General features: G+C 37.9%; 1 protein-coding gene across 1 annotated transcript in view; it reads left to right on the top strand.

The window, feature by feature from the left end:
- ULK4 (unc-51 like kinase 4) overlaps positions 1-21,571 on the top strand; it is a gene marked incomplete at both ends in the record, with an annotated part of 244,522 nt that overhangs the window by 50,959 nt on the left and 171,992 nt on the right. Inside the window, 2 exons of the mRNA XM_082310398.1 lie at positions 9,196-9,357; positions 16,172-16,354. Coding sequence (XP_082166524.1) covers positions 9,196-9,357; positions 16,172-16,354 — 345 coding nt within the window. The remainder of the gene's footprint in view (positions 1-9,195; positions 9,358-16,171; positions 16,355-21,571) is intronic.

Consider the following 21,571-nt stretch of genomic DNA (forward strand, 5'->3'; position numbering starts at 1 on the left):
ATTTGATTTTCGTACAGTGTATTTTTGAGCAAGATTTACTTTCTATTTTGAAGTGACTGATGTACAGTTTTTGAAAACTGCATTGTTACCCTACTGGGTTGTTAGCATTCTTCTGAGGCCAAAAAGTAGTAATTAGTTTTATTCTTGTACATGTGCTATGCTGTATTCTTCATTTTTCTTGGTGATGACTTCGCTGTGTTAGAAGAAGGGAAGAAAAACATGCATATAGTTCCAATTTGTAAAATGAAAAAGAATTGAGTAGAGGGTTGGCATTTACTGTTTATATGAGACCACTTGACTTTATTTTTGCCCAAGGCAAAGCTCAAGGCAGGAAACATGTCGAGGGTTGCTGGAGGGGGGAAAGCAAGAGAAATACCTTTTTTTTTCTTCTTTTTTTGAGATCTTTATTGCCTACAGATTGTGATTAATAGAGGAAGAGTCTAAATGCATTTTAACATCTTCAAACCTTCAGGTGTTCAAGAACACACAACTGTGTGTGTATTGTGGACTATTTCCAGCTCATAAATTAGAGTAAGATGTCATTCTAAGGCACATTAGTGAGAAGCTATTTAATTATAAATTTAGTAATGGAAGACTTGCTATTTCTGAATATTCAGCGTACAGAAAATAAATCAAGACATCCATAAGACATTAATTTATTCCTATTAAAAAAAAAATCACTTCTTAGTTCTGAAATGTGTCAAAATTTTCTTAATAATTTATCTTGATATATTTTTCTTGGAAAAAAATAACACAAAAAAGAAATATATTTCCCATGCAATAGTTTGAATTAAATTTAATTAAGTGCAAATTCAAAGTTATGTCTAGGCTAACCAAGCACAGCTATGCATTTCTACAGTTTCTGTTTCTGAAGACGCTCAAGGTTTGTAGTGGAGTTTAAATGTTCATGCTTGTTTGTGTGAATACAGTGCAAATGTACTAATGCAAATTGTTCTGTCTCAGTTGTAGCAGCCTCAACTTTCCAGAACAGCACCATTTGAAGAATCAAAAATATCCATGAATATGTAAACTACTTCACAACATATGGAAACGGAGAGAGGAACTTACCACACACTATTATTAAGTTTTGCAATTTCTTTTGCTACTTTTCCCTCCACTCTTGTAGCAATCCTCTTCTTATCCTCTGTAACTTTACCAGCCATCCATCTTTCTTGGAAAATGATGTTGCAGCATCTAACACTAGGTAGTTAAAATCATATTTTTGTTAGACATCTGTTTGCAAGAGATTTTTTTTTTTTTTAAGGAAAGAATATTCAGATATAAAATAAGTTTTTGTGCCAGATGTTTCAGATACAGGGTTGGAGGAGGAATGAACAAAGATGGAAAAACAGAGAGAGAAAGATTTTAAAGTATTCAATTCAATTTATAGTGTCCCTTTTGCATATTTGTTTCAAAACATATAAAAGTGGGACTACTGCAGTAGATGCGTCCAGGATGACAGTATATCAGTCTCTTCAGTCTATCACATTATTTAGTGAAAAAGTAGATCTCACAATTTTTAGCAGCAAAAGTTACACAAAAAAATTTACTTAATGAATTTTAATGAAAACACCTGTGCGGTGTCATCAAACTGACTTAAAATATAACGAAATGCCATAGAGACATGTATGAAGCTGTAAGACTATAGAATACTTCAGGATGGAATGGACGTCTGGAGGTCATCTAATCCAACCTCCTGCTCAAAGCAGGTCTAAATAGGGACATGTCTATTTGACTCTTGAATGTCTCTAAGAATGGTGGTCCCACAACCTCTCCGGGCAATGCCTGGACCACTCTCCTAGTAGAAAAGTTTTTCCTTGTATATGATTGGAGTTTCCCATGTTACAACTTGTGACTATTGCCTCTTGTCCTATGGCTGTGCACCTCTGAGAACATCTGTCTCCAACTTCTCTTTATCCTTTGATCAGGTAGTTGTAGACAGCAATAAGATAGAATCATAGAATTGTTTAGGTTGGAAAAGACCTTTAAGATCATCAAGTCCGACCGTTAACCTAGCGCTGCCAAGTCCACCACTAAACCATGTCCTTAAGCACTACATCTACCCATTTTTTAAATATCTCCAGGGATGGGGACTCAACCACTTCCCTAGGCAGCCTGTTCCAGTGCCTGACTGCCCTTTCAGTGAAGAAGTTTTTCCTAATATCCAATCTAAACCTGCCCTGGTGCAACTTGAGGCCATTTCCTCTTGTCCTATCACTTGTTACTTGGGAGAGGAAACTGACCCCCCCAGATCTTCCGTCAACCTTCTTTTCTCAAGGCTGAACAGCTCTCTCAGCTTTTCCTCATATGTCATATGCTCCAGCCCTCTGCCCAACCTGATTTCTTTCTATGATGGGGACATGACTGGCACTGTGGACAGGGGGAGGGCAGTGGATGTTGTGTGCCTTGACTTTAGGAAGGCCTTTGACTCACTGTCCCATACTCCCCTTATCACCAAATTGGTGAGATACGGACTGGATAAATGGAAGATAAGCTGGGCAGGAAAATTTGCTCAAGTGATCAGTGATGCAAGGTCCACCTGGCAGCCAATAACTAGCAGTGTTCCTCATAGATCAATACATTTTAATGTCTTCAGTAATGACAGAGTGACCAGCTGGATTGTATTCTCCAGTTGGATAACACCAAATTGGTGGGGGGAGCAGCATCAATATGCTGGATGTCAGGCTGCTAGTCAGAAGGGCTAGGACAGTGGAGAAATGGGCTGATGGGAACCTCATGAAGTTCAACAAAAGTGGGAGCAAGGGCTTGCTTATGGGATGGAATAACCCCCTGCAACAGTACAGGCTCCCTCAGAAGCAGCTCTGCAGAAAGAGACTTGGGGGTACCAATGAAAAGTCGAACGTGAGCAGGCAGTGTGCCTTAGCAGCAAAGGGCTATGGCATCACAAGCTGTATTAGCAAGAGAGTAGCCAGCAGGTTCAGGGAAGTGATTCTTCCCCTCTTGTTCAGCACTAATGAGACCACATCTGGAGTACTGTGTTCAGTTTGGGGCTCCCCAGTACAAGAAGGATGCTGACATTCAAGAGTGAGTCCTGCAGGGTGCTACCAAGATGATAACTGGAAGAAAAATCCATAATGTTCAGAATTGCATATATATATATATATACACACACACATATATATTCAAATATCAGTTTTCTAGTTTACTGACAGAATTGTCTATACTATAAAAGTGATAGTCTGAATCATACACATTACCACTTCAATTTCTTCTTTAGACATTCGTTTTTTAGTTTACTGACAGAATTGCCTATCATATGAAAGTAATGGTCTGAATCGTATACATTTTCATTTTAATTTGTTCTTTAGATATCAATTCTCTAGTTTACTGACAGAATTTTTAATTTTTTTTTTTCCCACAAAAGGTATTTAAAATTTTTATTTCTACATGTTCCTTCTTCTCTGTGAAGGCTTTATATTGCAAATTGTTGCCAAATTAAGATTTAATTCTTATAATCATGAATGCTTAGGATGATACAGCTTTACTTCATTAATTTATGTTTGTAGTTTCTTTTTATTCTGTCTTTTTAGATTAAAGGAAGAAGTGTATGGAAGTTGATTTAGAATAATGATGGAATACAGTGTTACTTCCTGAATCTTTCAGCTTTTCCAATGTTTCTTTTTCAGTATTATGCTTTTTCTCAAGTGTATGTATCTATACACAGTATAATATAGAATGATGTCGTGGTTTAACCCCAGCCAGCAACTCAGCACCACGCAGCCGCTCGCTCACTCCCCCCCAGTGGGATGGGGGAGAGAATCAGAAGGGTAAAAGGGAGAAAACTCGGGGGTTGAGATAAGAACAGTTTAATAATCGAAGTAAAATAAATTAGAACAGTTAAATAGGCAAAGCAAAAACCGTGCACGCAAACAAAACAAAACAAGGAATTCATTCACTACTTCCCATCGTCAGGCAGGTGTTCAGCCATCCCCAGGAAAGCAGGGCTCCATCACGCGTAATGGTTACTTGGGAGGACAAACGCCATCATGCCCAATGTCCCCCTCCTTCCTTCTTCTTCCCCCAGCTTATATACTGAGCATGATGTCATATGGTATGGAATAGCCCTTGGGCCAGTCTGGGCCAGCTGACCTGGCTGTGCCCCCTCCCAGCTTCTTGTGCACCCGGCAGAGCATGGGCAGTTGAAAAGTCCTTTACCACTGTGAGCACCACTTAGCACCTATTTAGAGACAGCTTAGCACTACTTAGCAAGAACCAAAGCATCAGTGTATCATCGACATTGTTCTCATCCTAAACCCAAAACACAGCCCCCATACCGGCTACCAAGACGAAAGTTAACTCTATCCCAGCTGAAACCAGGACAGTATCCACCCCTTATTCCATACCATTTACATCATGCTCAGGTCCCACATTATCCAATACATCCTCTTTAACCACCACCCCTGTTGTCCCAAAAATGTCCATTGAGCTCGTTTAGTCCATGACTTTGGGCTCCATCTGTGATAGTGGTCACTCAGGACAGGAGAGGTGGTGAGGTGGTGTGTTGCATGGAGTTATTGGGCACCAAAGCCAGCTCAGGTCAGGTCACTGCTGCACTTGCACTGCTTCTTGTAAGGCTTCTCCTCCATTGGTTCAGGTGGTTCCTGCTATGGTAGTTCCTATAACATGCAACTCAGATCATGGGTTACAACAATTTAAAGGTATTTCCATCACAATCTCCACCCCTGGCCCCTTTGGGCTAGGTTTAACATTGCAATGAACTCCTCCCCTTACTCCTAGCCTGGCTAGCAACAAGGGGTTTCTGCTATAGTAATTCCCATAACATGCAACTCAAATCCCGGGTCACAACAATTTAAAGGTATTTCCATTACAGTCTCCACCCCTGGCCCCTTTGGGCCAGGTTATAGGGTTTAACACTGCAATGGAGTCCTCCCCTTGCCCCTGCTCCGGCATGGGGTCCCTCTGACAGCACAGTCCATGAACTTCTCTAATGTGAGTCCTTCCCACGGGCTGCAGTTCTTCACTAACTGCTCCAGCGTGGGTCCCCCACAGGGTCACAAGTCCTGCCAGCAAACCTGCTCCAGCGTGGGCTCTTCTCTCCACGGGTCCACAGGTCCTTCCAGGAGCCTGCTCCAGCACAGGCTTCTCATGGGGTCACAGCCTCCTTCGGGCATCCACCTGCTCCAGCATGGGGTCCTCCCTGGGCTGCAGGTGGATCTCTGCTCCACTCTTAACTTCCATGGGCTGCTCTGCCATGGGATTATCCACGTCCACAGACGCTTTGGGGTGTCGTGCTCCCGCAGGAACTTGTCCACAGGTCACAGTCCCTTCGACTCGAGTTCACACTGGAGTTCCAGCCTGTCCAGTACAGCAACACAGAAACAGCAGCGATGCCCTGGCCATCTGCCAGCCCGGGTACATGGCCATTGCTGTTATCAAAATATTCCCAGGCACAACACAGTAAGATGACTCTAACATACAATAAGGCAAGCAAGCCCCATGGCAAGCACAGAAGCCTGCCGATTAACAGCTAAACAGCAATAACAGCTATAAATTCGATCTAGCACATTCCAATTAAATCTGTTGTTATCTCGAACCCTTCGAGCCCCACGTTGGGCGCCAAAAAGGACTGTCGTGGTTTAACCCCAGCCAGCAACTCAGCACCACGCAGCCGCTCGCTCACTCCCCCCCAGTGGGATGGGGGAGAGAATCAGAAGGGTAAAAGGGAGAAAACTCGGGGGTTGAGATAAGAACAGTTTAATAATCGAAGTAAAATAAATTAGAACAGTTAAATAGGCAAAGCAAAAACCGTGCACGCAAACAAAACAAAACAAGGAATTCATTCACTACTTCCCATCGTCAGGCAGGTGTTCAGCCATCCCCAGGAAAGCAGGGCTCCATCACGCGTAATGGTTACTTGGGAGGACAAACGCCATCATGCCCAATGTCCCCCTCCTTCCTTCTTCTTCCCCCAGCTTATATACTGAGCATGATGTCATATGGTATGGAATAGCCCTTGGGCCAGTCTGGGCCAGCTGACCTGGCTGTGCCCCCTCCCAGCTTCTTGTGCACCCGGCAGAGCATGGGCAGTTGAAAAGTCCTTTACCACTGTGAGCACCACTTAGCACCTATTTAGAGACAGCTTAGCACTACTTAGCAAGAACCAAAGCATCAGTGTATCATCGACATTGTTCTCATCCTAAACCCAAAACACAGCCCCCATACCGGCTACCAAGACGAAAGTTAACTCTATCCCAGCTGAAACCAGGACAAATGATCATAAAATATTTTATCTTAACCTTTAAATGAAATTATGCTATTTTTAGGTGGTATGTTGGTTAGCGCAGTGACTGTATCTTCAGTGCCTCCAAAACTTCTAGTGCACTGTTGTTAAGTTTTTAACAATCGATAAAAATATCCAATAGATTCAGTTGTTTCAAAAAATGAAGGTAGATTCTTTGATGACTTTGATTTGCATTTTTACTTTTTCACAATTGGAATAGAAAGACTTGATTAAAAAAAGTCCTTTTTTAGCAGTTTACATCTACTTACCCTTCTGGTATTTGCTTTCTCACTCAGGGCTCATTTTCACTAAGCATCCATGACTGTAACTGGAAACAGATACATGTGCAAGTGTTCAACATGACTGAAAATTAGGAGCTTTATCTTTAAGTGCATTTTATAAAACCAGTTGAAATCTGAACCCAGTGGAAGTAGAGTATGTGCTTCTTTTTAATACAGTCCTATTAATAGATTTAGATTTGATGCAGTTCATGATATAGACAGAGGTTAACTGTTATATGGAACTGCTTTACTCCTATCTTGAAGATCTATTTCTGTTTACTAACATAGCTTATGTCCTGGTAACATGACAGGATGACTCTTTTAGTTAAGAGGCCAAATATTAGTTTAGGTCAGGCTTCCCTTCCAGAGAGCTAATTAAGCAGAAAATGGTACAAGTCTTGTTGCTTAGGCAGTGCTCAGGAATAGATCCCAGAGGAGCTGAGATGGACAATCTCAGGTGGCAGCAAATGGAATTACTCTGACAGCCTCATTGAGTTTTTAGAGCACTGTGACGCTACATGATATTTTTCTAGCCAAAGTACCGGGACTATCTGGCACAGGGCATAACTCATCTCAGTGGTGGCTGGAAGGAAATAAAGCACATCTTCAGGACCAAATTTTGTGAAGAAAAGCTGTAACTGCGTCTGGAAATTTGTTAACATTCATAATAACTATTATCTGCTGTATAATGCTTTGATTATGATTTATTAATGGGATTATAGTGCTTTTATTAAGTGTTTCTGCCTGCTTAAAGTCAGTCTGATAAATCCATGTATTTTTACTTTAAGTGTACCAAAAAAGAAAAGACTGAAATGCAGAAGTATAATTCACAGGAAAAGATGAAAAATTAATGTTATTTATAAAAAATTTTGAGAAACTTAGTTTTGGTAAACATGTATGTGTATTTATGTATTTAGGTCTTTATAATAGTTCAAAATGATATAATATATGGCAGTAATAAAAACTGTAAAAACAGAGAAGCCTAAATCCTCTTTGGTTTCATGGCTGTAAATCAGAAGGAAGACGACAGAAATCATAAGAGTTTTTTTTTAAAGAGTGTAACTGGTTTAGATGGGAATTGGCTTTGGTATTTCTGTTAAGTATTTTGAGTAGAGCTGCAGTTCTTTGGGAGAACAGGAAGCATTAGCATGAAAATGATGAATAGAGGGTTTTTTTTAACAGCATTATCCTAGAGTTTCCAAACATTTCTACATCAGTGTCGATGTTTTAGAATACCTAAGTCAGTAGAAGGAAGAGTGGATATAGAAAATATTTTTAATGAAGTATAAGTTCTCCCCTTCTGGAAGGCTTTTGTACTGCTTTCTGAAAGGTTTCATTATCATTGCTCACAGTTGGTGGTGGTTCTGATTGTGAAGATAAATGTCAGAAATCCAAAGGTTAGTAGGATAATGTGGAGATCAGTTTAAGAAAGAAATCAATTAGATATTATGATGAATTATTTGTGAAGCCAGGCTATGAGGTAGACTTGACAAATTAAATTGGTTGTCCTTCTTATATTAAAATTCACTCTTGCTGAACTTAAGAAAGCCGTTTAAGACATTGTTGAAAGACCTCAGTTATTCATAGTTAAAGATTCAGATAAGGTGAGGCAATGCACAGCCAAAAAACCACCAGCAATGAATCTTCCAGTTCTATTAAGGTAAAGCCTCTGCTTTTAAGTGAAAGCAGAGTAAAAAAGAAAAAAAAAAAAGAGAGAGAGAGATACTGAAGAAAGGAGGTGAGGGGGAGAAGAGAGAAAGTAGAAACTCTGTTTTTAAGTGATCTATATTAAGTTAAGCTTCAATTGGAGTCAATAACAGTTTTCTTGAGAAAGAACTGCTGCCACGAGATGTTCGTGATGTGCTGATTGCTTGTGATTATTCTGACATGATGTTTTTTATTCCATGGAGACATTGCAGTAGGAATAGTCTTACGTAGATATTAAAGCTACATGTACAGTGGCTTTCTGGAAATGATTTTGCAGATAAAATATTTGATTAGTATGAAAAATATGAAGGATTCAGAATCCCTTACAGAAATTTAGGAATTGATACAGTACATGGGACCCAATGGTTTATCTTAAACATTGGTCAGGATTGTCTGTTTCAGAAGAGAAAGAGAAGGGACTTATGCAATACCTTGACTTGCAAGAAGGCTTTTTTCTTTATCCCAGGGTGTTGTTGGCTCTTCTGAATAAAGAGTGTTTAATGTAATTAGTTTTATTTTTCCTAATGTAACTGTATATCTCATAATCTTGCTATTCAGAGTGTGTTGTAGTGATGAGTTTTGATACACAGGCATTCATTCATTCATAAAGCACTGATCATGGAACACCTCTAACATAACAAAACCTTTTCACTTTTTTAGTGGCTGCATTTAATTTGGGGTGATTGTTTGGAGCTGAAAGATTTTGTATTAAGTTATACTTGTATTAAATTGTCTTTGCAGTCGAAGAGAAAGTGGGGGGAAGTAGTATCTGTAAACATAACTTTGTCACAAGTTGAGGTTTCCTATGAAATGACTTTGGCAAGAATCAAAATTAAGAAACCACACTAAGACAATGTAAATGGAATAAAACATGGACATAGGCAGTAGTTTAAAAAGAAATCAGACACATTGGCATGAGTTTTTCCTTTCCTCTCCTTCCTGTAGGAAGACCGGGTAGTGAACCATTTGGCAGCAAAGATCATTGAAAATGTTTGCACTACTCTCTCTTGTCACGCACAAGGATTTATTACAGGAGAAATTGGACCTGTCTTGTGGTACCTTTTCACACATTCTACAGTAGATTCTTTGAAGATAACTGCTGTTTCGGTAAGGAATTTCCTTTCGTGATTTAGAAATGTTTTGGGGTTTATTTTGAAAAGGATTCTGAATTGAAACTGAAATGTTTTTGAGCATGTTTTCTGTATGTATGTGTATTTATATTTCAGATTACATTAAAATATATTTAGAAATTTTCTGATATTGAAAAGTGCACAGATTACAGTCCAGTGCTTATGAAAAGTCCTTGCGATTAATCGTTTTCTGGAACATATATTTTCTTATGCTGGTGGTCATGAGTTATGTTTGAAACGTTTAATCTTTCAAAGAACGAATTAAATTCTTGCAAAATTGAAATTTTTTTGTATGATGCTTTATATGAAAAGTGTTTATTCTTCTTATCACAGACTTGCTTAGAAGACATATTTGAAATCATCATGTTACTTTCTATAAAATTGTCAGGGCTAGTCTTTGCCCTGAATTTGTAAGTTAATATAGGATGATAATATGACAAAGAGAACTATGACATGCAAGCAAAAGGTTTGGAATAAAAAGATTTGTGAGGTAGAAAATACTTAGCAGGGCTGTGAGTTTAACCATATCTCTTGTTGACAAAACAAAAGCCTTACCCACCAATACAGGTAATATTTTAGAACTGAAGAATAAGTTGACTTATTTTAAATGAAGTGTGATAACTGCATGCTCATTTCCTGACTAGAGCTCAGTCTCACTAATGAGTTTACTGTTGGCTTCCCAGATGGAAAATGGTAATGTTGCTGCTGCAGCAGTATGTGCTTAGACACATCCAGCATTGAAGTAATAAAAGAGAGAGAATTAAAAATATATCTGAAGTGTGGCTGAAGAGATAAATGGTAGAATAAATTTATAATTTTTAAAAATATATGTGTTTATTAAACATTTACATCAGTGTGCATTTGTGGCAGAGTCTTGCCTGGGAAATAAACTGCTCAAATACTGGGAAAATGTGTCGACTTTTTAGAACAGTAAACTTATTTACTGAAATACATATTACAGAAGCCTTTGTTCTGTGGCACCTGAAATTCTTTGTAAAAAGTTAGTCTTAGAACTTTTATGGGTAGGGGTTTGTCAGTCTCTAAAAATGTGAAATAAATGTGTAACCTCCATACAGAGCATTTATAGGTTAAGCCTGCTTGTGTGTCTGGCTGGTAGGCTGCTTTTTCAGAAAGGCTCTTTTTGAGACTTTACCCACTTGGTCTGTGAATTTTATGCTTTCATCATGACTGTATATATGGTAAAAGACTGGAGATTAGAGTTAGGATTTCCTTTACTTATTGAGTATTTAAACAAGTCTGCTCAATCCTCTCTCCTATCACTACTTTTGCCATAAGGGATGTTTTGTATCTTGTGCTTTCAGTTCCTGTCAATCATTAGACTGGGCAGTTGTTATTTGTTTCCTACTAGATCGTAGCTCTTTATTTTTATTTGTTTCAACTTGTCCTGAGGTTTTCCTCCTGTTTCTCTGCTATCCACTTGGAGAACTTTTCTTCAGCATTTACCATTCCCTTGACTCCTACACCAGACTTCCAGAGGTGCTGGACTTGTAGGGGCCAGTTGGACAGTTATGCCTGTTTTGTGTGCACCACAGTGAGCAGCATATCCCAGAGAAACAGTCTATCTATCTGAACTGCATTGAGACATTAAGCAAAGAAAGATCACCAGAGGAAACGTCAGTGGGCTGCTTTTTTTTTTTTTAACCGTCTTGAAAAGTCAGTTTCTTCTGGACAATATAGTATGTCTGAGGTAGGCAAGAGCTTTTTTATCTGCTCAGTAAGATGCAAAGTTATACTTTTGTTCTCAAGAATACACTTGTTATCAGTGCAGACTCACTACATCTTTTTGTAGCAGTGGGCTCAGAGGTCAGTATCATTAGTGCCATATGGTTTGCACACTTTGCCCTTAGATGAGGTTTCTAGTGACTATGAGAAGAGAGGGTTGTTGTTTGTCCCTCTCTATCTTCAGCCTCTTTTGAAATCCTAGATCATTTGATCCTCCCAAGGCTGTAAGGTTGAGGTGAGCCACTGAGAAATCTTTTCTTTGTCATAGTATTTATGCTATGGGTAGCTAGCGTCTCTTAAACACTACTGGAGTTGCCTCTTTTCCATAGCATCTGATGAGAAGAAAATATTCATGCATCTTATCTGGAAGGTAGGAAAAGGTGTTTCAGAGGAAGCTAAAATCTGAAGAGCTTATTGTAGCCTAGTTTACTCCTCTTTTTTTTTTTTTTTTTTTCTTTTTGTGTCCATTGACAGCTACCACTACTTACTAGTCAATGAGGCTTTTTAAATTGCTCAGTTCTGTCAAACAGTGCTGACATTTGTATGGTCTCTTCCAAGTGGGGAGACTGAAAGTATCATAGATTTTGACTTCCTCAGTTCCTTCACCTCTCGTCACTGCAGCTGTGATACAGCAACCTGATCTCTATGGGCTTCTTGCTCAACCAGAGACGTTAAATGCAGTGACATGTATAGTAGGTTACCATTTTTTTGCCCCATCCTTGGAAACATTCAAGGCCAGGCTGGATGGGGCTCTGAGCAACTTGATCTAGTTGAAGATGTCCCTGCCAGTTGCAGGGGGGTTGGACTAGATGACCTTTAAAGGTCCCTTCCATCCCAAAGCATTCTATGATTCGATGATATTTATACTGTAGTTCGAAATTGAATCTGGCAATCCTGGGTTTGCACTTGTAAGACTTGCAATGATATTGTTCTGGCCAAGCTCTTACCTCCTGATTTTTTTTTTTTTTTCTTCCCTTTATAATGCAAATTCAAAGACTTAGTTGTCAAAGCTTATCAGTCCTCAAGAACTACTCTAGAAGCCCTCTTATAGATGGCATATGTTACGACAAAGCACTGTGTTTTAGGAGGTCATGATAGCTGCAATTACCAGAATTCCCTAGAGAAACTCAGCTGATTTGTGGGACATCCTTTCAATGGTAGTTGCCAATCTGAGTACGAAAGATGCCTTTTTATCATTCTATTAAGTATTCTCTGTCAAAGTTCCTTAGTAGTGCATGCTTTAGTGGCGAGGCCAGCATTTTCAAGAGATCACCAAGTTGTGTGTGCAGAGTTCTGCTGAGGCAAAAATTTCTTCAACATCTTATGCAAGTCTGCGGTATAAATGTACATATGCACTGCCAGTGTAAGAGACATTCAGTCTTCTACATCCTTTGTCCAACTGTTTTGTTTCTTGTTTTTCTGGTCTTCATGGAAATTATTGCTATCCATGTAGCTGATTCCATCTCCTTCCAGACAGATCATTGCACACAAGTGTGCTTGGGTCTGAATGTGTTCCTGGATTTTCACCTCCACTGTTCTGGGGATTGTGTCCTTTATCAAAAGTCTGAGGTTTAGTTACTTTGTACCACACATGAAGTGAATTGGAGAAGGAAGCTTCTAAAGTAGGATACACTAAGGTGGTACTCTAATCCTTTTGCTGCTTTTTAGTGAAACATTGAAGTAACAAGAGGGTGAACTTATTTGTTGGATGTATTGCTCAATGCCTGATATAAATGATGGTTATGTATTAATACTGCTGGGGTATTTGGGTGTATAATCTTAACTTTAGAAAAAAATAACCAGTCAATATTGAAATCTAGCACAGGCAGATTTTTTACCAGCTGAAGTTTATAGAGATTTCAGTAACATACTAATTTTTAAAGTAAAATACTAATGTATTCTCCAGCTGTATCATACTGTACAATTTCTACGTTCATTAAATTGTTGCTATAGATATGTAGGCATTTTTATTCTGCATGACCACATAAATTGAGATCATTAGTGGGCTATTGTATTTTATTATGCAGTCATTCCTGCCTTGTTTGAATGTATCCTGAAGAATTTATTCTTGACTGACATCTATATTCACATGTGAAAATACTTTTCTGTTAAGATATACATGTGTCATATCTTCACCTAGAGCTAGAAAGCTGTCTGCAAAGTATATCAGTAGAAAGGCACTATGGAATTTTACTTATGATTATTTCAATCAAGAATAAAAATATATCAAGAAGATTCTCTATCTTCAGTCTCTGGAGTCAAGAAATGACACTTTACCTTGTCCTGCCTGTCAGAGGTGGTGAACGGGGACTGTGTCTCAGTATTTTTGCTCACTTTGGAGTCCAACATGCCTCGGGTAAATATCACAGATTTTGCCTGTAGGAAAGCTATATCGTTTTATCATTTTGCTAGACTCAGAGAAGAAATAATTCTGTAACATGTCAAAGTGACATTCTGACAAGCTCAGCAGCAGGAAGAATATTTTCTTTCCAGTATACTGAAAGTTTTTAAGATGCTTTTAAAAATAATTTTTAATTTTGTTTCTAAGAGATGGCTTCTTCTGCTGGAGGAGGAGTAACAAAACATAAGCCATTTAAGCAGAAACTAATTTGGGAAAGCTCAACACAGTCTTTTGGGGTTTGTTTTTGTTTGGTGTTTTTTTGTTTGTTTGTTTGTTTTGTTTTGTGTTTTTTTTTTTTTTCTTAAATAATTGGTGATGAATAGTTTCTTTTGGAGACTTGGGTATTGCAGATACATTAATGCATTCATTCTCAAACTTGAGAGAGTCATGGAGTACATCCTGAAAGGGTGAATGTTATCGAGCCACCGCATGGCATGTAAGACCAGAAGCCAATGGGTAGGGTACGGATGATCGTAGAGTCATAGAATATCTCAAGTTGGAAGGGACTGATAAAGATCATGATGCTAGGGTTGGAGCTGCTGGCAGGAAAGGTACTGGTTAAGGCTGTGCAGAGAGCAAAGACAGAGACGCCAATCCCAGGAGAGGCTCTGCCAATGCCTTACTCTCGCTGGGATCATTTCCTGTTCCAAGACCGCTGCTGAGAGATGATGGTGTGAGCTCTACTCTTACCTCTTCTCATCATTGGTTCCCAATTCCTGCTCCACCACCTTTTGACCTATCTCCATCTATTCTCTCCAGATACTGGATGTACTGAAGTGATTTAGGATACTTTGTCTTCTGTCCCCCATTAAACTCTTATCTTCTGCTTTTCTGCTGAAGTGTTGGTTTCACTCATACAGCAGAGTGCTCTGTGACATCCAAGCTAGCGAGTTTAAAGCTTCTCCCCTTGGCTGTTGGTGGGCTGGAGCTTTCCTGCTGTCTCCAAAGCTGCAATATGATCCTAGAAGACAGCCACGTCTTTCCTCCCAGATTTGCCTGGAGGTCATCTGGTGGCCTGTGGCTATGGTCACCCTTGTTTGATGAGGTCTGTAGCAGACAGCTAAGGCATTGGCGCGTCTGCACGCACCACATGAGCACACCAAGTTAGCTCCATGTTCCTTTGACACGGTCTGTCCCTAGGTCCCAGCAGTGCACTGGTAATACGACCCTTGAGGATATGTTTAGTGAATGCGCATACCTCCTGCCCACTCATTTTGAGAACTCGGACTAGAGGTGAAGGGCTGGATTGTATCCTTGGAGAAATAGAGCGTGCTGTATTAAGAAACTGAGATTGAGTGTCTGTGTTGTAAAAGGAAGGGGGGAAGAAGAAAAATAAAAGGCTGCAATTGATATGGTTCCTGGGCCAGAAAGGACAAGGAAGAACAGGAGCAGAGTAGATGATCGGCATCAATAAAATGTCTGTTTAAAAATCATAAGTTCTTGATTTATTGTCTTTTATGCCTTTTTTTTTTTTTTTTTTTAGTGTGTTTTGAGTAATGTTTCTAAGGGCACTGGTGAACTGGGCAGTTTCTGAGGTTCTTACATGGAAAGCTTTTCTCTGCTGATAGTATTCTGTGGGTGTAATTGACTACAGTCTCTCTTAAATGAGACCTCACTATTGAATGCACACCAAGTAAGCAGCAATTTCTAAATATAGCTGGTCTGAAAAGCGCAAAGAAGTGGTAATATTGCCTACTTTTCACAGAAGAAAGTCGCCTTCAAAGTTTTTCCCTAAAACCAATTCAGATTTTCACGTGAATCAAATGATTGACATAATCTGTCTTCCTATCCAAACACTACATGAAAGCCAAAGAAGATGAAATTTTAAATGTCTGAAGAGTCTTATTTTCTTTAGCTGGAGAGAGTTAAGTATTTTGAAGGTTGCATTTCCAGAGGTATCAAAAGGAAAAGCTGTGTTAACTTTGGTCATTTGGTAACGTTTGTTATGAAATAGCTAAGTTAGTATACACTGAACAGATTTGTGCTTGCTTCATTAGAGTGCAGTCAATATCTGCATTTTCTGTTAGAATTGTTTTAATCACTGATATTTGTAAATCCACCATCTGGAGAATAGTTTGCATGTTTACTATACTAAATACTGTTCCTTAACAAGTATTTAGATCTGAAGTAGTATCTAGATCTAAATATAGACTTTAGATAGTGAACTACCACATAGCAGATTATGGTCCATGAGTACAGAGAGAGAGAAGAAAGATGCCCACCTTTATTTGTGACCAGAATTTCTGTGGTGTATGTCATCTCTGTATTTTCTGCTGCCTGTGCTCCTTTCTAGTACAGTGTTATCTGATGCTATCTACATTCTGTGCTGATAAAAGAGTCAAGCATGGACTATGCTGCTCCATCATTATTGTTCTCTAGAGGGAAAGAGTAATGTGACTCTGGTGTACCAAATATTTCAGTTTTAGCTGCATGGCGTGTATAGCAATACATTTAGAAGAATTCCAGGTCTCTAAAAATAAGTAGCCTTTTCCCCTAATATTTGTTTTATGAATGAAACTGTATGGATTCTCTACATTCCTAAGCTATTGGAAGAGTCACCACCAGTTTTTATTCTCCATTATTTTTCTTGAGATAATAATCCCATGAAATAACAATAGTTGTCTTTTTTTTTTTTCCACTTTTGTAGGCTTTATGCAGAATTACTCGTTACTCACCCAATGCTTTCCAGAGTGTCATTGAAAAAGTGGGATTAACAGCCGTACTAAATTCCTTGGCAAATGGAATATGCAAAATTCAGCAGTACATGCTCACCATGTTTTCGGCAATGTTGTCACGTGGGATTCATCTACAGAGGCTGATTCAAGAAAAGGTTTGATTTCAGATTAAGCATGGAATTTCACTAATGGAAAGTTAAAGTTGGCTCTGGTAGTGTTTTTGTGTTTTCAAAATGCTTAACTCGGTATCACTCAGTATCAGTATCACTTAACATATCTGAATAGCAGGAAATGAGGAATGTGTTTATTTTATATTTTTATTTGCTTAAAATCTAAATAACAAGGTGTATAGTTTTTCTTTCTCTCTCACAGATCTTCAAGAGCTGGTACTAATGGGTATATAAATTGCTACTGCAGCTAGAATTCAATCAATTCAGAAAACTCTAGCCTGACCATAACTGAAAATGGCCCTAAGGAAAAACAATAAGGAATGCATGAGGACAACTATTTGACATAGCTCTCTTAGACATTTAAAAGAGAAAATAATGAGTGTCCTGATTGAATCTAAAGCTGTACTTTGTGCTCTCTTTAAAGGACCTTAGGCCAATTTGTAAGTGAAATGTCTTGCAGAAATTAGCATTTTAATAACTTAGAGTTTTCTTTTTAGTGTCACGGAATAAAACCACTGGTTCTGATTTATGTGTAATATAATTTTTGGAAGAGATGATTAAAAGCTTTCTATTTTGATCACCAAATTATTCCGTGTTCAGAGAAATAGTGTTTATTTTTTTGGCAGTAAGTCTGCACAACTCAAACAAAAGTAATCCCCCTCTGCTTGGAAAGGATAAAAATCACAAAGAAAATAGGAACTCTAGCTCATGTTTTCATCAGATACTCTGTTGTAATATATGCTGTAACCTGACAGTCATCTTGACTATAACAATCTATTAGGCTTTAGTTGAGAGAGATTAATTTGGTTTCTATACACATTGTTTCAACAACAATGTTTAAATTAAAAAATAGTCTACTGTTTTCCACCCATCTCTTATTGCAGCCTGAAATCACTCATTCTCTTCCTAGAAGTACTTTCTGTGCCTTGTCAGAATTACCAATGTGTTTTTGTAAATGTGTGTCAGCTGGCCTTAAGCTTTCCACAGATTCAACTACAACAGCACTAACAGGTGGCAAATTGTCCCTTAATGTCACAGTTTGTAATAGTGCATATTACTGTAAGTTGGTGCTATAGTTAGAGAAGTATGTTAAAAAATAATCACTTGAACATTCAGCGAAAGAATGCAATGTGTAACAAGCATATGCCTACAGCATGATGTTTTCTGTGAAGAATTTCTCGTTTATAGAGGACTTGCATTGCTAAAAGGACTCCCTTTCTGATAGTGCAGTTCTTATGAACTATTTTAATCAAATTTTTGATGTTATAAAAATAATCAACTCTGAAAATCTCCAACTAGTTATAGGAAAGCAAAGTATTTTGTTGGCATGCGCTACAGCAATGGCTGAAACTTGGTGGGTTTAAAATTGCTGCTTAATCATTAATGGATTGTCATAGGGATTTTGTGAGCAAGTGTTGCCGTTTTGCAGATTAGAAAATTGAAATATAGACAAATATAGACATTCTTTTAACAGCATATATCAAACTAATGATAGAAGTGGAAATAGTACCCAAAGTTGTAACTAAAAATACATTGTGCTTTAAAAACTGTTAAAGAGGGTCTAGTTCTACTGCACGTGCCCACATTTGGTAACTGTATCTGCCTTACAGCTCAGATAAATCTGTATCTCATAGAATGTCTATTTTGCTCAAATTAGATTGTAGGATTTTGGAAGCAGAAACTAGATTTCTATTTTTAGATCCTATTCAAGAAAAATATAATCCTGCTCCTGAATTGAACTGCCAGGTACTATCACATTACATGGAGTAATAATATTTTATTGCTGAAAACTGAATTTAATAATCCATGCACTTTTCAGTATTCCGTGAGCGTGACACACAAGTCCACTTTAAGGAGAGAAGAGGAAAGGAAAAACAAGTGGGTCGTGTTGGCCTACAAAGTATTTTGCCTTCTGTATAATTCTTGTATACTATAGCTTAAGAGGCAGAAGGACCTCAGTGTTATACAGAAGGTAGTGACAAGGTTGTGACTATCTTTTTAATACAGCTGCGAACCAACATATTAAAAGATGCTTAAAGATATAAATTCAAGATGGAGATCATTTAGCTTTGTATGCATTATCTGGAAACTCCCCTAGCTTAAAAGACTTAAGGCTGCCCTTGTTTTCCACTCCCTTCAAGAGCACTGATAAAACCAGTTACAAAATAAAAGCCAGAAGACAAAGTAGAAAAGCAGTTCTGTGGTCATCTACACTAGTATAAATCTTCAGAGAACTACAATAACTAAAAGGACTGGTTTTTGTCCCTCTCTGATACAGAGCCTCTCTCTTTTAGTTTCTTGTCTTGGAAACAAAAAAAAAAGTTGAAATTATGTTTTTAAAATAAAGTGTGGAAAAAAACCTCAAAATCAAAGATCTTTGACACACTGTAGCGGTAGATAAAAAAAATATTGCTAATTCCTTTCATCTGGCTATCAAGATTCACCTTTGAATGAGTAAAAACCAGTCATACGACTTTTTGAATGCAGTTTGGCTCTTCCAGAGGTCAGATAATGGGGTGGGGCTTTTTTTATTTGTTTGTTTTTTCTCAAGTACTAGTAAGTAAAATTATTCAGATAGTTATGGCAATACGTTGTCACAAGTGCATAGTTTCATCGCTTCCCTGCACCACTGGCTATAGTCTCTTTTTATATCAGTCATATCCAATTATGGCACTGAAAAAAGCAGTATAAATGCGTTATAAATGGTGTCCTCATATTTCAGTTACCTTTTTCAGTTCTTTGTCTTTTACCTGAATGTGGACAGGTGGCTACCTCTGATGTTGATGTTTTTGCCAATATCAGTATGAATGAATAAAAAGATATAACTGTCTGTAACAAAGTCTTTGTAACTCTTAACTTACAATAATAAGGAGGCATTTGCAATGCATAGAAAGGGAATTTGAAAATAACACAACAAGACAACAAATGATTGCTATCACAAGTTCAGTTCTTGTGTAGTGAAATAGTGCTCTAAGTGTTTTCCCCTTGTGTAGCCAGTTCAAAAACATCATTGCTTTTTGTGATTTGTTTTAAACTTGCTTAGCAATATTACTGAGAGTATCCAATATAAAATTACGATCTTGTTGACGTCGACAGTGCGTTCACTTGCAATGAAAAGAATGTCCTTACCCTGCAGAGTCTCCATGGATACATCAAACAGTTGCAGGGGAGGGAAGAACAATATAATAGTGAAACGATTAATAATTCATGTCTTAGATGGTATTTCAGCAAATTTTGGCTTTTCTGATATATTGAGTTCTGCAGGTCAGCAAAGATGTGCCTCAGATTTTCTTTGGATAAACTGTTGCTGTTTTGCAGTCCTCAGACCAGCCAGAAAAGCAAATTCCAAAATGTCACATTTATTTCTTAAGCCAGATTATTAGAACATTCCCAGATAAGTCTGATGTAACTGATTTTGACTGAAAATGTTGTCTTAACCCATGGTAACCCCCACATGTAACATGGAAATATTCTTGCTTTCCAGAGCATGAGGACTGAAAATAGTCAGACGTGCTTTGGCTTATAGTTGCTTGTGTCTTTGTCATGGTGTTCCTGTGCTTGGTCTAGCAAGTCCATTTATGTTAGCAGGCAGTGTTGCATTATATATAGTCTTTCATTAAGTTTGAGGCTTTACGGGGTTTCTTAACATAAAAACTTTTCTTGGTTGTTTTGAGTAATTTCATAAAAAAACCCCAAAACCCCACAAAACCCTACTTTATTAAAATATCAATCTTTGCTTTTAGTACGTTGTCATTTAAGAACTTCACCGCTGCAGGTTCGTACTGGAGGACCTACACGTCATGCTCCATGAGCTGTTGAAGTGTTTAAAGCAGTTAACTTCACATAGCTTATGCTTATTAACCACAAGATTGAGGAACTCTTCTGTTTATGAAGTAAATTACAGAAATACAAAAAAAGTTCTTGAATAATTAATAACACTTTGTTTTTCTGGGATTCCTGTAGTTACTGTCTATGCTGACTGCTTTTGAAGACAATGTTAAAATGGTATCAGAGTAGAATCTGATGGTTTGTTGGCCATCTCTTACACTCCTGTTCCTTTTCCAGTCTCTGTAAAGAGGTATAGTTAATTGTTGCAAAGACTGTCTCCTAATAAATTACATTCAGTGTTGATTTTCAGTTTTATGACAATGAAGTTGCCTTTCAGTTATTCTGTCAGCAAAAGAGGGAATTTGAATACTTGGTATGTTAAATGTGCATCACAGAGCAGGATTTTAAACTTTGTACACAATGTGCAGGCACACACTATGCACCTCTTCATGCTGTAGTGTCACTCCCTTGAGAATCTAGCTCAAATGTTTGAAGGTAGTTTCTGTTTATGAGGCCGTTTGTGCTCAGTCTAATTCTTGGATAGGGACAATTGACTCAGTTTCTAAATTCTGGCTCAGTTTTTAATTCAGAGAGAGATTTGAAGTAGGGTTTGTGTTTTCAGAACAAGGCATTCTGATCAAGAGCTTATCCAAAAATACCATTGCTGCTGCCAGCAAGGTCATCTTTGAAGATGGTTTGGGTTTTTTTTCTTTTTTTTTTTGTTTTTTTTTTTTTTTTTTTTTTGTTTGGGTTTTTTTTTTGGTTTTTTTTTGGTACCAAATATCCCAATTGGTCTTTGTAGAAGAAGAGTACAGATGAGTAGCAGATATTTTTATTCCTCAGAGGTAGAAGATACTCCATATGTTTTTTGTTGTCTTTTTTTTTTGTTTTGTTTTTCTTTTTTTCTCCTTTGGTTCTTCAGGAGTTACAACATATTGTTGGACAGGGCATAAATGATCCTCATCTTATGCTTTTTACAACTCATAATACCTAATTCTGTTATTCATAATATAAGAGCTCTTTTTTTCCTTCCACTGATTCTCAGCTTTATTCCCTTGGAAGCTGAGGCAGTACACATGAATCTCACATCTTTCCACATGTCAGGCCACATTCTAGAAACTAGAGAAGAAAATCCTTTCAATATACAGGGCAAAATAGAGAGAGAGAGAGAAAAGGAGAAAGCTGTGATTTCAGAATCCAGTCAGCTAGACGTTGTTAAACTTCTGAAGGGAAGTATTGTCTGGTTATTCTTTATTTCTCACTATCCTTTTAAAACTTTTAAAATTATTCTTTCATTTGGATTTACAGGAAGGAAGGAGTTAGCAAGGATCTTAGCATCTTATACATTGACTTTATCATGGGAATGGAGAGTCG

This window comes from Platalea leucorodia, assembly GCF_965183815.1.
Source record: "Platalea leucorodia genome assembly, chromosome: 1".
NCBI lineage: Eukaryota > Metazoa > Chordata > Aves > Pelecaniformes > Threskiornithidae > Platalea > Platalea leucorodia.